This window comes from Pituophis catenifer, unplaced genomic scaffold (assembly GCF_029215685.1).
Source record: "Pituophis catenifer annectens isolate HBS135680 unplaced genomic scaffold, rPitCat1.0.hap2 SCAF_7, whole genome shotgun sequence".
Lineage (NCBI taxonomy): Eukaryota > Metazoa > Chordata > Lepidosauria > Squamata > Colubridae > Pituophis > Pituophis catenifer.
In genome coordinates this window covers 56,935,801-56,952,423 of record NW_027256887.1, presented here as the reverse complement: position 1 = coordinate 56,952,423, position 16,623 = coordinate 56,935,801, and the positions used below count along the sequence as shown (strand labels likewise).

Here is a 16,623-nt window from a genome sequence, read left to right as displayed (position 1 = left end):
AGAAAAACAGACTCCTAAAATCTACATTCCCTATCCAGCTCCAAGAACAGGGCATGACTGCCCAGCCACAATGGGAGGCAGGCAACAATAATTAGAATACTAAAAGGGCATACTCAAGCATAGGTCAAAGTACATTGCACAAGAACAGGCATCTTAATCACAAAGCCCCATAGAATGTATAAAAACCCACCTTCTCTCAACCCCATTTTGTCAGTCACCCCAGAAATATGTTGCTGTTACTAGTTTCTGGCTACCAAATAAACAGATACTTATTTTCCTGCAACCTGCCTCCTTTTTATTTCCACCGTCTTTCTCTCGGCTTGGAACCGGACCGGATTTTACTTCCAGCAACACCAAATGATATGCATGTCATAATGTCATGGCATGAATGCTGTTATTATTTGTATCAGGTACCCTGACACAAAACCATAATCATTATGTCATTATGTCATTATTCATGTGTTTTCATTTATTCCAACCTATCCCACCCTGCCCCTCATCCCAGTCAACACTCATTCATATAAGTGTTCAGAGGTAAACTGATAGTCAGTTTACAGAATACATAATTCTACTCTAAGAAAAAGTAGATCTGAATTTTGCATTCAATATTAGCTTGAATTGTGGAGAAGTCTTTAATTTTTTTAAAAAAGATATAAATCTATAGTGTGTATGCTTGGAGGGGAAACATATCACACAATAACTTGAATTAATCTGCACTAATATTAGATAGGAACACTTTCCTTTGCTAGATTTCCCTTGTTGGAGCTTTTTTAAAAAACATGCTAGAGTTTTGTTTTATTTTCATTGTTTAAATTGATCACTCCTGAATTTCATTTTTATTAAATATATTAGCAAGTAAATGTTTCAGTAATAATATCACTGAATATTAAATTTCTTTATATTTTTAAGACAAATAAACATAAGACAACCCTGTGACACAAATGAAGAAAAACAAAACTAAAAAAGTCAAGATGGCTTAATGCTACTTTAAAATATATACTGCTCAAAAAAATAAAGGGAACACAAGCAGAAGACATCCGAGATCTGAATGAATGAAATAGCCTTATTAAATACTTTGTTCTTTACATACAGTAGTTTATACACTGCTCAAACAACTAAAGGAAACACAAAACTACTGTATGTAACGAACAAAGTATTTAATAAGGCTATTTCATTCATTCAGATCTCGGATGTCTTCTGCTTGTGTTCCCTTTATTTTTTTGAGCAGTGTATATGATCTCCATTTTGCTGATGTTTTAAAATCTAGTTTTCAGGAAAAACAAAATTAAAAAATTTCAAACCATAAAAAATATTCCAGATGCAGAAACAATCATTCTGCTGCATTTATCTGCAAATGCTTGATAAGGCTCTGGTTTTCCAGATATAGGATTCACTCTTTCTTTCTTGGAATACTTGGCTTCAAACTGGGGGCGTACTTCTTCCTAAAGAATACAAAAGTTAAAAAAAGAATTAGATATAATTGTGTAGAGAGCTTAAGCTTTTAGTAATTTTATGAAGCTTTTATTAATACATTACATTCAGCCAAGCCAGTAGGCCAAGATGTTAAAAATATTTAAAAGCATTGCTAAGGAACTAATAAAATACTACTGTAATCCTTCAGAGAGGGGTAGAGATATCTTTACAAAGCTAAAGGATTATTTTAGTTTTTGACAGGATTATTTTAGTTTCCTGTACAGTACAGGAAAATTCTTCAAAGTTCAGGAAAATTACTGTTTCTTCCCTCGTTTCCTTTCACTATAAAAACATAACAATAGGAGGTCAATTATCATATTTTAACTAAGTATCTTGCAGCAATGCCAAAGAATTAATGTGGTTGGGACAGCATCAAGAGAATCAAAAATCACAAAAGGACCCTTTGTGAGCTGTCCTTAGCTGTCTGGCCTGCTTGATCTCAAGATAAACATCTTGGCCCTACTGCTACTTTTTCCCATTAACTCATTAATTGCACTCACTCCTTTCAATGGCATCTTTCACTCAAAAGCTGCTCTTATTATGGGAGCTGATTCTGAGGTGGTGCTTTGCTTGATTCTGTAATAGCAGTGACCTTAGATGGCCTAAGATAACACTGATGTTTGGTGTTTGCCTCTGGGCAAATTAACATATTGGCAATTACTGCTATAAACAGAATGCTGACCTGGTTCTTATGTGGGGATAGAAGGGTTCAGTATTTCTTTTATACGTGCTTATTATACCAAAATAATTCCAAATGAACACATAATTTAATTTTACACATCCCTTCTGTTATGTAAATAGGTTTGTTTGGCGGGAAGTTCGAATTAACTGACCATCAGCTGATTGGCTGACCACCACAGCTGCAAGGTATATAAAGGGAGCTGGCTCCCTGGGTCAGTTGCTGGAGTCTCACCATATAATAAAGAGCTGTTGTCACTAACTACTCTGACTTGCTGCGTCCTCATTCACCCAACTTAACATTGGCGACGAAGGTGGGATTTTGAGGCCAGAAGCAGAGGAGAGCTGAAGCCACACTTGAGAAAAAGAGCTGAAGCCACGTTCAGAGAGGGGACCGGAGACCGCAACCGAATCCAGCCAGGCGAGCGAGCAGAGCACAGGAGAATCCCGAAACGATGTCTGCCTACACCCCGCCAGCGCCTTTCGACCCCAAGGAAGAGAAGTGGGGATCCTACATGTCTCGGTTCGAGTGCTTCATGGTGGCAAACGACATGCAAGGGCTACCGGACGTTCGAAAGAAAGCCCTGTTCCTGAGCCACTGCGGGCCACGGGTCTTCGACACAGCCGAAGCATTGTCGGAGCCGAATTCGGTCCACAACATTTCCTGGTCGACGCTACAGACCCTGCTAAAAGACCACTATGCACCAATGCCATTGAAGTACGTCCAGCGCTATGATTTCCGGCAACGGCTCCAGCAGGAGGGCGAATCGATCAGCGAGTATGTCGCTGCCCTGCGTAAGGCCGCAACCCAATGTGAGTACCGAGACCTGGATGAGATGCTCCTAGAGCAACTAATTTGCGGAGTGAGAGATAGCCGGCTCCAGAGAAGGCTGCTTGCGAGGTCAAACCTGACCCTGCTCATCGCGCTAGACGAGGCCAGGGTGCAAGAGTTGTCAGTAAAGGCTACAGAGAGACTAAAGAGCTCCCACCTAACCAGAACAACGCAAAAGACGGCGCCAGTGCACCGAGAGGCCATGAGCACCGCGAGCGAGGGGGAGTCTGAAGAAGAGGTCTACCGCACCGAGCAGTCCCACACAGCCCGCAAGGAGCCCAGAGACGGATGCGCCAGCTGCGGAGGGTCCCACTCACGACAAAACTGTAAGTTCAGGGATGCCGTTTGCCATTCCTGTGAGAAGAGGGGCCACATCGCTTGGGTCTGCAGATCCAAGACACACCAGAGCTACAAACCACGTGGCCAATCCTTCCAATCAGAGCCGGCGCCACACCGAAGGCCCAACAGAGATAGCGGAAACCGGAAGGGCGCGAAATTTGAAGACGCTGGGGCCTACACCATACGCATCGCACAGACCTGCACCTCGCCCGGAGAAAAGACCTACACCACGGTCGAGATCGAGGGACGGGAGTGCCAGATGGAGATCGACACGGGATCACCGATATCCATCATGTCTTGGGAGAACCTAAAGAAAGTCATCCCCAGCGCATGCAAGCGACAGCTCCAGTCACAGCAACGCAGATTGAAGGACTACCAGGGGAACCGCATACCCGTCGAAGGAAGAGGCGAGTTCCAAGTACAGTACGGGGAGTTTACCGAGAAACTGCCCCTCACCATCGTCAGCGACAACCTCCCAAGCCTCCTGGGCATGGACTGGTTTAGAGCCCTAGGCATGGGGTTCACCGGAGTAAGGAACGTTCGAAGCACCCTGAAGGAGGACCTGATGCAAGAGTTCCAGGACGTGTTCGACGAAAGGCTTGGCAAGTATGTGGGGACCCCGATTTCGTTTAATCTCAACCCCAATATTGCACCCATCCGTTTAAAGCCTAGGCGGGTACCGTTCGCCCTGAAGCCCAAAATTGACATTGAACTGGACAAATTAATCAAACAAGGGGTGCTCGTTCCAGTCGACCACGCCAAATGGGAGACCCCAATTGTGACACCGGTAAAGCCGGATGGATCAGTGCGTATATGCGCTGATTATAAATGCACAATTAATAAGGCCCTGCAGCAGAGCGCCTATCCAGTGCCCATCGTCCACCATTTGTTGCATTCCCTGGGCCCCGGCAAGATCTTCGCAAAACTCGATCTTGCGCAGGCGTACCAGCAGCTGCCGGTAGATGGCGCCACCGCAGAGGCACAGACTATCGTAACCCACAGGGGGGCCTTCAAGTGCACCCGCTTGCAATTCGGAGTAAGCGTAGCCCCCGGACTTTTCCAAAGTACCATGGAGCGACTACTACAGGGTATCCCCGGGGTGGTGCCCTATTTTGATGACGTGCTCATTACCGCCGACAATGAGCAACAACTAAGAGAAAGGCTGAGGGAAGTCCTAAGGAAATTCAGGGACGCAGGACTCAGAGTGAAACGAAATAAATGCATGATCGCAGTCCCTTCAGTCGAATTCCTAGGATACAGGGTAGATGGCACCAGCATACACCCAACAGAGAGCAAGATCAGGGCAATCAAAGAAGCGCCCACCCCCAAAGACAAGGCAGAATTACAGGCCTTCCTGGGACTATTAAATTTTTACGCCATTTTCCTTAAAGACAAGGCAACAGTGGCAGAACCCCTACATAGACTGTTAACCAAAAAAGCCATTTGGAAATGGGGGAAGGCTGAAGACAGGGCATTCACCAGCATTAAAAAGCTGCTATCAGCTGAAAGCTTTCTAATTCAGTACAACGCAACGCTTCCCCTTGTTCTAGCATGTGACGCGTCCCCGTTCGGAGTGGGAGCTGTCCTGAGCCATAGACTCCCGAATGGCCTAGAAGCGCCCATCGCATACTACTCCCGAACTCTATCAAGCGCCGAGCGAAATTATAGCCAGCTCGACAAGGAGGCCCTCGCCGCCGTTTCGGGAGTAAAGAAATTCCACGAGTACTTGTTCGGGAGGGACTTTGAACTAATCACCGACCATCGACCGCTCCTGCGTCTCCTCGCGGGAGATCGACCAACCCCGGCAGCACTATCGCCCAGGATGACACGCTGGGCCATCTTCCTCGCAGCATACTCCTATCGCCTGGTACATCGACCAGGGGCAGACATGGGCAACGCGGACGCACTCAGCCGATGCCCACTACCCGACAGCCTAGAAGACCCCACACCCGGCATCCCCATCTTGCTGATAGACGTCTTGGACTCTGGGCCCATAACATCAGCCGAGGTTGCCAGAGCCTCAACCAAAGACCACGTGATCCGGACAGTCGCAAGTTGGGTCATGAGGGGGTGGCCGGAAAAGATTGGGAGCGGGGAATTTAAACCATTCGCGGGAAAACGGGACGAATTGACAATGCAAGGGGATTGTTTGCTATGGGGCGATTGGGTTGTTATTCCTTTACGTTTACGGGAAAAAGTCTTAACATTGTTGCATGAGGGGCACCCGGGAATTGTAAGAATGAAGGGGCTAGCCAGGAGCTACGTCTGGTGGCCCAGCATGCCAACCCTGCCAAGAGTCCAGATCAGATCCACCAACAGCACCCGTGAGGGAGTGGGAAAAGCCCCGGGGACCCTGGTCCAGGATACACATTGACTTTGCAGGCCCATTTCACGGACAGACCTTCATGGTCGTAGTAGACGCATTCTCCAAATGGTTGGAGATCAAGCTAATGAAGGCCACTACCACCGACGCAACCATCAGGGAGCTAAGACAGTTATTCGCCACCCATCGGTTACCGGACATCCTAGTGTCAGATAACGGGCCACAATTCACCGCAACACAGTTCGAGGGTTACTTAGCGGGACTTGGGATCAGACATGTCCTTTCGGCCCCGTTTCATCCGGCTAGTAATGGACAGGCTGAGAGATTTGTGAGGTCAGCAAAGGAAGCCCTTTCACGTTTAAGTCCCGGAGACTGGCAGGAAAGGATAGACAAGTTTCTAATAGCTCAGCACTCCACACCCTGTACAGCCACAGGCCAAAGTCCGGCAGAACTATTAATGGGGCGGAAACTCCGAGGAATACTAGATAGGCTCAACCCCAATTACTCCCCAGAGGCCTTCAAGGGGGGGGAGAGGAAGCTTAGAGAGTTCACCATAGGAACACCGGTACACGCTAGGAACTATGGACAGGGCCCGCTCTGGGAGGCCGGGACAATCACAGAAATCACGGGGCCCAAATCATACAGGGTAGACATGGGGGACGGGAGAGTTTGGCGCAGACATATTGACCAATTAAGAAAACGAATCACCACAGACACCGACGACAAATTAGACGACCCCATCTCTGACCACAACTACCAACCAGAAACACAAACTACAAGCCTGAGTGGAGCGGAGGACTTAGCTGAGGAATCTGGTATCCAGCGCCGCCCCATCGAGGTAGTCCAAACAGCCGGAGAAGTCGCCGCCCACGAGGAGGTCCCGGAGGCCTCATTGGCGGAGCAGGGAGAAACAGAAAGTCCCTCCAACCTGCTCGACGCCGCCCCTCCGACTGAACTGTGCAGGTCAACTAGGACTTGAACACGCCCTAGTCACCTGAGAGACTTTGTATGTAAATAACACCCCAAGTGACTTCTGGGAGGGGAGGAGTGTTATGTAAATAGGTTTGTTTGGTGGGAAGTTCGAATTAACTGACCATCAGCTGATTGGCTGACCACCACAGCTGCAAGGTATATAAAGGGAGCTGGCTCCCTGGGTCAGTTGCTGGAGTCTCACCATATAATAAAGAGCTGTTGTCACTAACTACTCTGGCTTGCTGCGTCCTCATTCACCCAACTTAACACCTTCATTTATCTAAAAACCAAACAACTGACACATTGTGTAATTAGGTCCTTATTTTCTTGGAAAAAAATGTATGATTTGCTGCCAGTTTTCTCCAAATTAGAACTATAGAATAGTTGATCACTATACCATTATATGAGTTTCTTCTCTGCAAGAAGTGGTTGTAAGATTCCTTAACATTGCTTGGCCTTTTTTTTTTTTACAGTTGCCCATCATTTTCTGTTCACTGTTTCACATTGGTCAGACTGTTGACTGATTTGTGTCTTCTGCAAGACAGTGACTCAGCTAAAATGACATAGACTAGAATAGCTAAAAGAGATACCAGGAAACAAACTAAGCTCTATGTGACAGGCAATTATCTTCAGTATTTTCTGTTTATATTATAACCGAGTCAGTTAAGAGCACATTAGTATTAGTTAGAATTGTGACATATTATCCATACAAACCTCCTCTTCTTCCCAGTCAATTAAGTCCCAGTCATAAGCAATTACTGCTCGTCTTCTTTTCCAAAATTCCAAAAAAACAGTGGCTACCGCAGAAAAATAGAAGGAAAAATGTATCTGGTCATATTATTGAATGAGAATTTGCAAGTTAGCTCTGTATTCCCCCCTGCAACCAGAAAATGTGTGTGTGTGTGTGTGTGTGTATACATATATACATGTTTTTATATATATAACAATATATATATAACAATTCTTCTGATAAATGTGATTACTATGTTTTATGAAAATGGCAAGTCTGGTGTAGTGTATAATGGAAAAATCACAGAAAGAAGGATGCTTTATTAACTTCTCAGCAATAGTATTTTAGTGCCCCTTATTCTTGGAAATGTAGGAAATGAACAATAAATGAAGGTATTTCATCTAATTTACTCTGTGGGCATGGCTAGTAGTGATAATCCTTCATATTTCAGAAAGGAAATATTTTCACTAAAAAAAAGTCTGCATTTTTTCTGATTATTTTTTCTCTGCAATCCTGACCAGATCTAGGTAAGAATGAATCTAGCCCATTTTCAGTCAATCTTTTTTTGTTGGCTACTATTCTCACACCAAATTTGGTGCTGTTCAGAGAGCTATTCTGCCAATAGCTCAGATCTGTAGACAGACAAATATAGTATTGAGCCCCTTCATATAATTGCAATAGCAATAGCACTTAGACTTATATATCGCTTCACAGCCCTCTCTATGCGGTTTATAGAGTCAGTATATTGCCCCCAACAATCTGGGTCCTCATTTTACTGATCTCGGAAGGCTAGAAGGCTGAGTCAACCTTGAGCTGGTGAGAATCAAACTGCTGGCAGTCAGCAGAATTAGCCCGCAATACTGTATTCTAACCACTGGCACCACCACAGCTCTAATCTCAACATTTTGTTCGGTTGAAAAGAATGGGGAGAAAAGTTTATGGAATACTATATATAATTTGATATAATATTGTATCACCTAGGACTGTGATAGCAAACCTATGGCATGCGTGCTGGAAGTGGCACACAGAACCATCTCTCCGGGTATGCGAGTCATCACCAGTTGCTCTTCCGGATTCCAGCACGCTGGCCAGCTGGTCTTCACGCATGTAGAAGCACCGGAAACTGGAAGAGCAGCCGCCCGGTGAGCATGCATGCGCCGGGAAGATGAACTTCTAGTTTCCAGCGCGCGCATGTGCACCAGCCAGCTGGTCTTCGTGTGTGCACGTGCCCCAGAAATGGGAAGACCAGGTGGCCGGTGTGCATGCATGTGCCGGAAACCAGAAGATCATCTTCCTGGCACGCACATGCGCACCAGGCAGCTGCTCTTCTGGTTTCCGGCATTCGCGCATGTGCGCGTGCCCGTTTCAGCACTCAGTGCCAAAAAGGTTCACCAACACTGACCTACGAATTCTTTAGCAGAGATTCAAGTTGAAAGGATCCTGAAAATAAAGCATGAAATTCGATTGTATTTGATATAAGGAATACATAAATAGAAATATACAAATTAGTCAAAATTTGATCAGTGTTGGTGTAACACGTTTCCACATACTATTTTGTTTTCTGTCAATTTTATTTTGCACTTAAAAAGTATGAGAAAGGAAAAGAAGAAAAATACTATAGATTGCTATTCATGTTTCCTCTTAAAATATGGTGCTTTGTTTAAAACTTTTTCTAATGTGTCAACAAATGTTTTCATTTTCAATAGCAATAGCACTTGGACTTATATACTGCTTTACAGCCCTGTCTATGCAAGTTACAGAGTCAGCATATTGCCCCCAACAATCTGGGTCCTCATTTTACCGACCTCGGAAGGATGGAAGGCTGAGTCAACCTTGAGCCGGTGAGACCCGAACTGCCAAACTGCTGGCAGCTGATGATCAGCAGAAGTAGCCTGAAGTACTGCATTCTAACCACTGTGATACTGCAGCTCTTACCAACAAATCTATTTTAGATACATATTTCTAACATGGTTTTAATACAACATTTTAGGTGGAGAATGATAATTGATAATGTATTCTGTTCAATGTTGCCAATCTGCTTTAGGATACAATCAGAAAAGATCATCTCTTTCCGATCTCTAGTTTAATTATCTGGGATAATTCAATTATGTCCCTTAATAACAGAAGAAACCTACAGTTATCTTGTTGTGCTATACTGACTTCAGGGGAACAAATGGTGAACTGAAAAGCTGATTAGCTCCATGAAAAGCTAATGATGGTAGTGAAATGAAGAACCAGTGAGTAGAACAGTTCTTCATAGATCTGTGTGGTCAGCCCGGATCCTCCTGATCATCTGAAGAGCCTAAAGACCTGGCTCTGCCAGTTGACTTGGAGCTCCAATGGGGGAATATCACAGTGGACGGGGTGGATCAATTAACAATAGATACCACCTTCACCCCATCCTGCTCCCACCCTCCCCATCTTTTAACTGGGCCACTAAGTTCTGGATTTTATACAAGGTTATTTATGTTTTTAGCTTATATAGTGGTTTTTTAATGATTGTAAGCAGTTACTTCGAGGTAAGATGGGTGGCCTATAAATTTTATAAACAAATAGATAAAATAAATGAATAATTCTGCTCTGCACAAGAAGAGAACTTGAGAACACCTACAAGTGCTTCAGACACTTTCTTTTCTGAGGAGACTGCAAGACTCTGGTAGGTTTAGAGCCCTGTGAAATGAGCAAAAGCCAAAGGCACTGTGGTCAGTGCCTTTGAAAGTTTATTGGATTTGCATCAGGGGTGAAATCCACTTACCTTCGCTACCGGTTTGGGAATTGGACTGCGCGGAAGTGAACATGCACCTCTTCTGCGCATGCGCAGAGGGTAAAAAACCGGTACGTAGTGACGTTCCAGTGGGTGGGCAGAGCCTCCCGCCGTCAGCAGTACCAATTCAGCGAGCCGGATAGAACCGGGTGGATTTCACCGCTGATTTGCATACTTCCTTTTCTAATCACTTTTGGAAATTGCTTGTTAATTGTTTTTCAACTATCTATTAGGGATGCTTTGATATTTATTTATTTATTTATTTATTTATTTATTTATTTATTTATTTATTATACAAAGTCAGTGTCAAGTTTCCGAAAGATGCCCTAATTAATTCATGAGCCATGATCCAAACTTCAAAGGAAATATATTCATTTATTAAGAGCACCATTCCGGCAATACAAGCAGTTAGGACTGATCCTACGTAGATTTACGTTCCCCTATGACCCTGTCTCTCCCCTCCTCTCTGGCCATGTCATAAATCACATTCTCCAATTAACCACTTTGGCTGGCTGTGAAACCTAACACCCTCCTGATTGTGGTGAGAAAGAATGTATGGAATTCACTTCAGTTCTCCCTCCCTCCTGCTCATGGCAACTTGAAAGCTTTGCCAGTTGACAGTCACCTTATTGCCTCCACAAACTGGGTCCTCATTTTACCTACCTCGAAAGGATGGAAGGCTGAGTCAACCTTGAGCCTGGTGAGATTTGAACTTGCTGTAATTGCAGGCAGTTGATGTTACTTAACAGCAGTTTAGTCTGCTGCGCCACCAAGGCTCATAGTTTGAGTTTGAGGAAACCAAGTTCCTTCAATCCAAATAGCAAATGAAGTTTTAAATACAAATTTAAGGACTAATTATTTTTATGGAATAAACAGCAAAAGGGTGATTAAATTTTTGATTTTTAGAAAGCTACAGACAAACTAAAGGTATGGAAAAATTTGAAATAAGATTTTGGAATTAATTATAAAGAAGCCTCCATGTGGGAAACACTTTTGTTTTAATTTCTTTTAAAAAATATGATAAGATTAATGTCTTGCTGCCATATACTGTTCCTATTTAGTTTGCAAATATGAGAGCAGATAAAAATAGAAGCGTTCACTTTTAAAGGACAGAACAGAGGAGTAGAAGTACTCCAAGAATTCCATATCATTGATCTAAATCTGCTGAAGTTAAGCATATCCTCCATGTAGTTATTTTAAACAAAATTATATTGATATTATTCCCTTATCATCACTTACCCCATACTGCCATGAAAACAGCAAAAAAAACAGTTGCTCCATTGTCAAAAAGATGTGTTACCTGGAGAAAAATATTTTTAACTTAAATTCATTTTTTTTTTTTTTAATTCACATTGGTTTGTGATTTCTAAACTAGACATAGTCTAAATCAATTTTTATTTCTACCCCTACCTTGGGCTCAGCCTGGTCATCGCCTACATTTTCTATGTACTGGTAAGTGAACTTCTACAAAGAATAGTAAATAAATAAACCTTACTGAAGTTTAAAGCTAAATATTATTTATTTTATTGGAAGGAATTGTTATATAATTTTTCATAGTTCTAAAATGTTTTCACTAGATTCTACTTGTGTGGTTCTCATGGGAACAGAAGAGGATCTTTGCTAATGAGATTAACACCATTCTACCCAACAGGTTGTTTCTTAAAATGTCCAATTTAGGTATAAATCAGAGGATTTGTTTGTGGATAAAGGATTTTCTGGCAGACAGGCCACAGTCAGTAAGGATGGGATCTCACCATTCCTCTACTCTGATACTAAGCACAGGAGCCCCCCAGGGTTGTGTGCTAAGCCCTTTCCTTTATTCCTTGTATACACATGACTGCACCCCATTGTATAACACCAACACAATTATTAAATTTGCAGATGACACGACAGTGGTGGGGCTCATTAATAAGAACAATGAGTCTGCTTATAGAAAGGAAGTACAAGGGCTGACATTGTGGTGTAAAGAAAATAATCTTACACTTAACACCAAAAAAAACTAAAGAACTTATAATTGACTTCAGGAGGAAGAGAGATGTACATTTATCATTGTACATAAATGGAGAGGAGGTGGAGAGGGTTGGTAGTTTTAAATTTCTGGGAATTTCTATCTCGGAGGACCTCTCATGGACTATGAATGTTAACATGCTTGTGAAGAAGGCACAGAAGAGGCTGTCAGGTTTCGTTGCTATCTTAAATAAACTTCATTCTCAAACGCAAAGTCTCTAATGAATCTCTTTTATTTAAGGATAGAAAAAACGACATGCCTGAACTCTGTTGCAGCCAAGATTGGCACCTCCTTCCAAACCCCTCCCTTTCCGTCCTTCAACCCCAATGTCTCATTGGCCACCATGCAGATCCATCTCTTCGTCCCATGCACTTTCTTTTCACAGGAATTTCACCCGTGTAACGCTAATCCCAAGTAACGCTATCTGCTGAAGAGCCAGGAACTAGGTGAAAGTTCATCCCAGCATTAAAGCAGGTCTTTCTGTGTCCTTCATGATTTCATGTCAGCGCTGAAAGAGATCATAATTTGGAACCCTGACAGAGGCTGTACTTCCTGAGAATACTCAGGAAGATAAATCTATCTCAGCATCTACTTCTGTCCTACTATCGCAGCACCATTGAGAGTGTCCTGACATACAGCATTCTTGCATGGAATGGGAGCAGCTCTGTAGCGAACAAAAATGCTCTACAGAGAATCATTAAAACTGCCCAGAATATCATTAGGCTCCAGCTACCAGCCCTGGACGACATCTTTGAATCTCACTGTTTGAGGAAGTTGCATAACATTCTCAGAGACTCTTCCCATCCTGCTTACAATCTTTTTGGACTGTTGCCTTCTGGCAGAAGATACAGAACAATTAAAACTCGGACCACATGTTTTCTAAATAGTTTTTATCCCAGAGCTATAATTGCACTCAACAATGAACTAAAGGGCCACCATCAGTGAGCTGTTGGACAGCATTACTTGGTCTGTTGTGTGGATGTTTGGATGGTTTAGGGGTGGGGAATTTGTGGTGGGTGGGAGTGTGTTTGGGGATTGTTATGTGTGTTGGACCTGGTCTTTGGGTGTTAAGTGAATTTCGTTGTATGGGTATACTGTGTATACACATACAATGACAAGGACTATTTTGTAGGACAATGCAGGTAAAAAATGGGCTTCACAGCACATGAAGGCTCAAATGTAGCATCTGTCTGAAACTCCTTAAAGCAGCTGTATCTTTCCCAGGATCCTGGGGCAAATACAAAGTGTTGCATTTAAACTCTCACAAACTGTGAATTATATTTTCCAAATTATTTCTTAAGTGCAGCACAACTCCTAGTCCCTGTTCAACAATTGCCTTCAAAACCTCACTGAAAGGTTTTAACTGTTTATGAAAAGTCATAAACAGAATCCCTAATCTCTGTCAAGAGGCTCTTGACTTTCAATAATAAAGGCAATATAAAACAGTAATAATTTTATACAACCTTTAATATAATATAGTGACCTAGAGACCATAAGAATTGGACCATAAGAAAGGCTGAGCACCAAAGAATTGAGGCCTTTGAACTATGGTGCTGGAGAAGACTCCTGAGAATCCTTTGGACTGTAAGCCGATCAAACTGGTCAATCCTAGAGGAGATCAACCTGACTGCTCTTTCGAAGGCCAGATCCTGAAGATGAAATTGATATACTTTGGTCACCTAGTGAGAAGGAAGGACTCACTGGAGAAGAGCCTAATGCTGAGAAAGACTGAGGGCAAAAGAAGAAGGGGACGACAGAGAATGAGGTGGCTGGATGGAGTCCCTGAAGCAGTAGGCGTGAGCTTAAATGGACTCCAGAGGATGGTAGAGGACAGGAAGACCTGGAGGAACGTTGTCCATGGGATCACGATGGGTCGGACACAACTTCACAACTAACAACAACAAAGTGACCTACAGACATTAAAAACTTGCTGTTCTCTCCTTATTCCTCACTCATTACATTTATCTATCAGCAAATCCTTTTAAAAAAACTAAGCATGCTTAATATTTTAATATCTTAAGAAGCAAGCTCTTTGAAGTTGTTGCTTTCAACTCTAGATTTAAATATCTAGCATTTTTAAATGCAATGTCTTTATTTTGAATACACACACACACACACACACACACACACACATAGATAAAACTATTAGTAGAAAAAGAAAAGCAGCATTTATTTGTACCTTGGCATAAATGCAGCTATCTGACAACCTCATGAAGGGACAATATTTATCACAAATTGGGCACATAATAATCTCTGTAGCCTGGCAGATTTCTTTACTGTAAAAGAGAAGAGATAATGATTATTAACCCAAGTTGTAAATATTTTGTTTTACTTTAAAAAAAAAACTCCCAATATTTAGACACTAGTGGAAAGGTGGCTTTTTTCTGTAATAACTGCACCAATAAAATGTTTTCTTTTTGGCTTAAAATTAATTTAAAGAAAACATCAATCAATAGTTCAGGACATTAAATTCAACACGTGTACAATTTTTCTCCACATTTATGTACCAATTCCCATCTGTGCATGTTACACATCACTTGATACTGTTCCCTCATTGACTAGTTTCCATAAATATATATTTATTTTGTAGAACCCTGAGATGCTTCCTTATGCCGCAGGCAGGAATAAGGGGGAAACATTTTCTGGGTATGTATGCTTGCTGTATCTTTAAATTTTCTGCCTTCTTTATTGTGACAAGAAGCACTTGGCAATTAGAAACCCTGACAGCACTGATGTTAAATTTTGCTTCCCAATCGTTCTTTTTTGTGTTTCATTGAAATTATTGTAATAAATTCTCCTGGGATGGTTAACTGTTTCGTTATTTAGAACTTTTCAGACTACATTAGCCTATATTAAACATCTTTGGTGTTTCATCCCAGTACAAGTGGCACTTTGGAAGGCCATAGTTTGTAACAAATATATGCATCTTTACAAGTCAGAGCAGGACAAAACTCTTATTTTACCAAAAAATTCTGCATACAGAATAAATAAATCAAGGCAATGAAACAAATGAATCAATCTATACTATTGTAATGCATTTTGATTGCTGACTGACAAGGAATTAACCATTTACAGAATATTTACAGAATATTCTGGAAAATATTTTCCCCATTTTGACTGATAATCATTTTGGCTGATAAAGGAAGAACCTAAATCAATTAAAGCATCTGAGAAAATGATAGAGTATGGGAAGATAGAAGTAGGATAAAGGAACACAGACAAAGAGTAAGATGAGCAGAGTATGAGAGAAAAAAATCTGATTAATTTTCTTAATCATATTATTTACCATATCTTTCAGAGCATAAGACACACCTTTTTCCCCCCTAAAAGGGGGTGAAAATTTAGGTGCGTCTTATACACCGAATGTAGCCCCGCCCACCCACTGGCCCCCACCCTTTGGCCTCTGCCTCGCAGCAGTTACCTCCTTGCAAAACGGCAAGAAAAAACAGCTCCTTTCAGCTTCAGCACAACATAATTAGCACAAATTGATTCCATCGGCCTCCTGACTCTCAGCTGATTTGCTCTCAACTGTTTTGCGCAGGGCTCTGCTGCTTGCTGCAAAGAGGTAAATTGCTGGAGCAGATTTTTTTTCCTTGTGCTAATCAAGCTATACTGAAAATGAAAATGAAAGTAAAGCAGGCTGTTTGCTGCAACGAGGCAAAATTGCTCAGAGGCAGAGGGAGATTTCTTTTTCTTCTTTTCCTCACCAAAAAGGGTAGGTGTGTCTTATACTCCGGTGGGTCTTCTACTCCAAAAAATATGGTAAATTTGGAACAGAACTAGCTGTCTAGTTTTTTTTAAACAGAACATATGGACTCTATAATCAAACTCATGAACTTAAATCAATAAATCAGTATCCAATCTGGGATGGTCACTGGGACCAGAAGTTTTGTCTTCCAAGCTTTCAGATTTGTGCTGGAGCCCATCTTCAGTAAATTTCCCTCTAGTTTGATCTAGAGAGAGAAGTTTCCTGAAGATGGGCTTCAGCACGAGTCCAAAAGCTCGGAAGACAAAACCTCTGGTCCCAGTGACTGACCCAGATTGGATCCTGTAACATTATCCTAGGACGTGTATATTCACCTTCATTCGCAATAAATCAGTGTTTGAGTGGCAGAATTATTCAGTGATTATTGTACAGTATTGAATTGGATTATGACCTGTTAAACAAATAATAGGATTTTTCTGATATAAAGATAGCAAGGTTTGTCAGCAGATGCAAAATACTATATGGTTGGCCGTTGAAAGTAATTTAGGATTCATTTGTATAGCAAGAAAAAAGAGGAAATTTCCATATTGCAGGAACATAACAGCAATATATAATAGGTTAGAAAGGGGAAGTGAGGTAAATACAGATTATTAAAAGAAATCATACGAAGAAAAAAATAAATGTATCTCAGAATGTCAAGACTTTTAGTAACACTACCACCTTCCAGACTACTCATAAGCATATTCTCTACCAACTTTTGTGCCAAAAGAAAAATTAGACATAATATAATAATTTAAT

At 42.0% G+C, this 16,623-nt stretch overlaps 1 protein-coding gene across 1 annotated transcript in view; it reads right to left on the bottom strand.

Annotated features, from left to right (window-relative positions):
- ANO4 (anoctamin 4) overlaps positions 1-16,623 on the bottom strand; it is a 111,206-nt gene that overhangs the window by 24,908 nt on the left and 69,675 nt on the right. Inside the window, exons 15-18 of the mRNA XM_070946824.1 lie at positions 14,299-14,395; positions 11,351-11,411; positions 7,332-7,414; positions 1,302-1,442 (exon numbers count right to left, since the gene is read on the bottom strand). Coding sequence (XP_070802925.1) covers positions 1,302-1,442; positions 7,332-7,414; positions 11,351-11,411; positions 14,299-14,395 — 382 coding nt within the window. The remainder of the gene's footprint in view (positions 1-1,301; positions 1,443-7,331; positions 7,415-11,350; positions 11,412-14,298; positions 14,396-16,623) is intronic.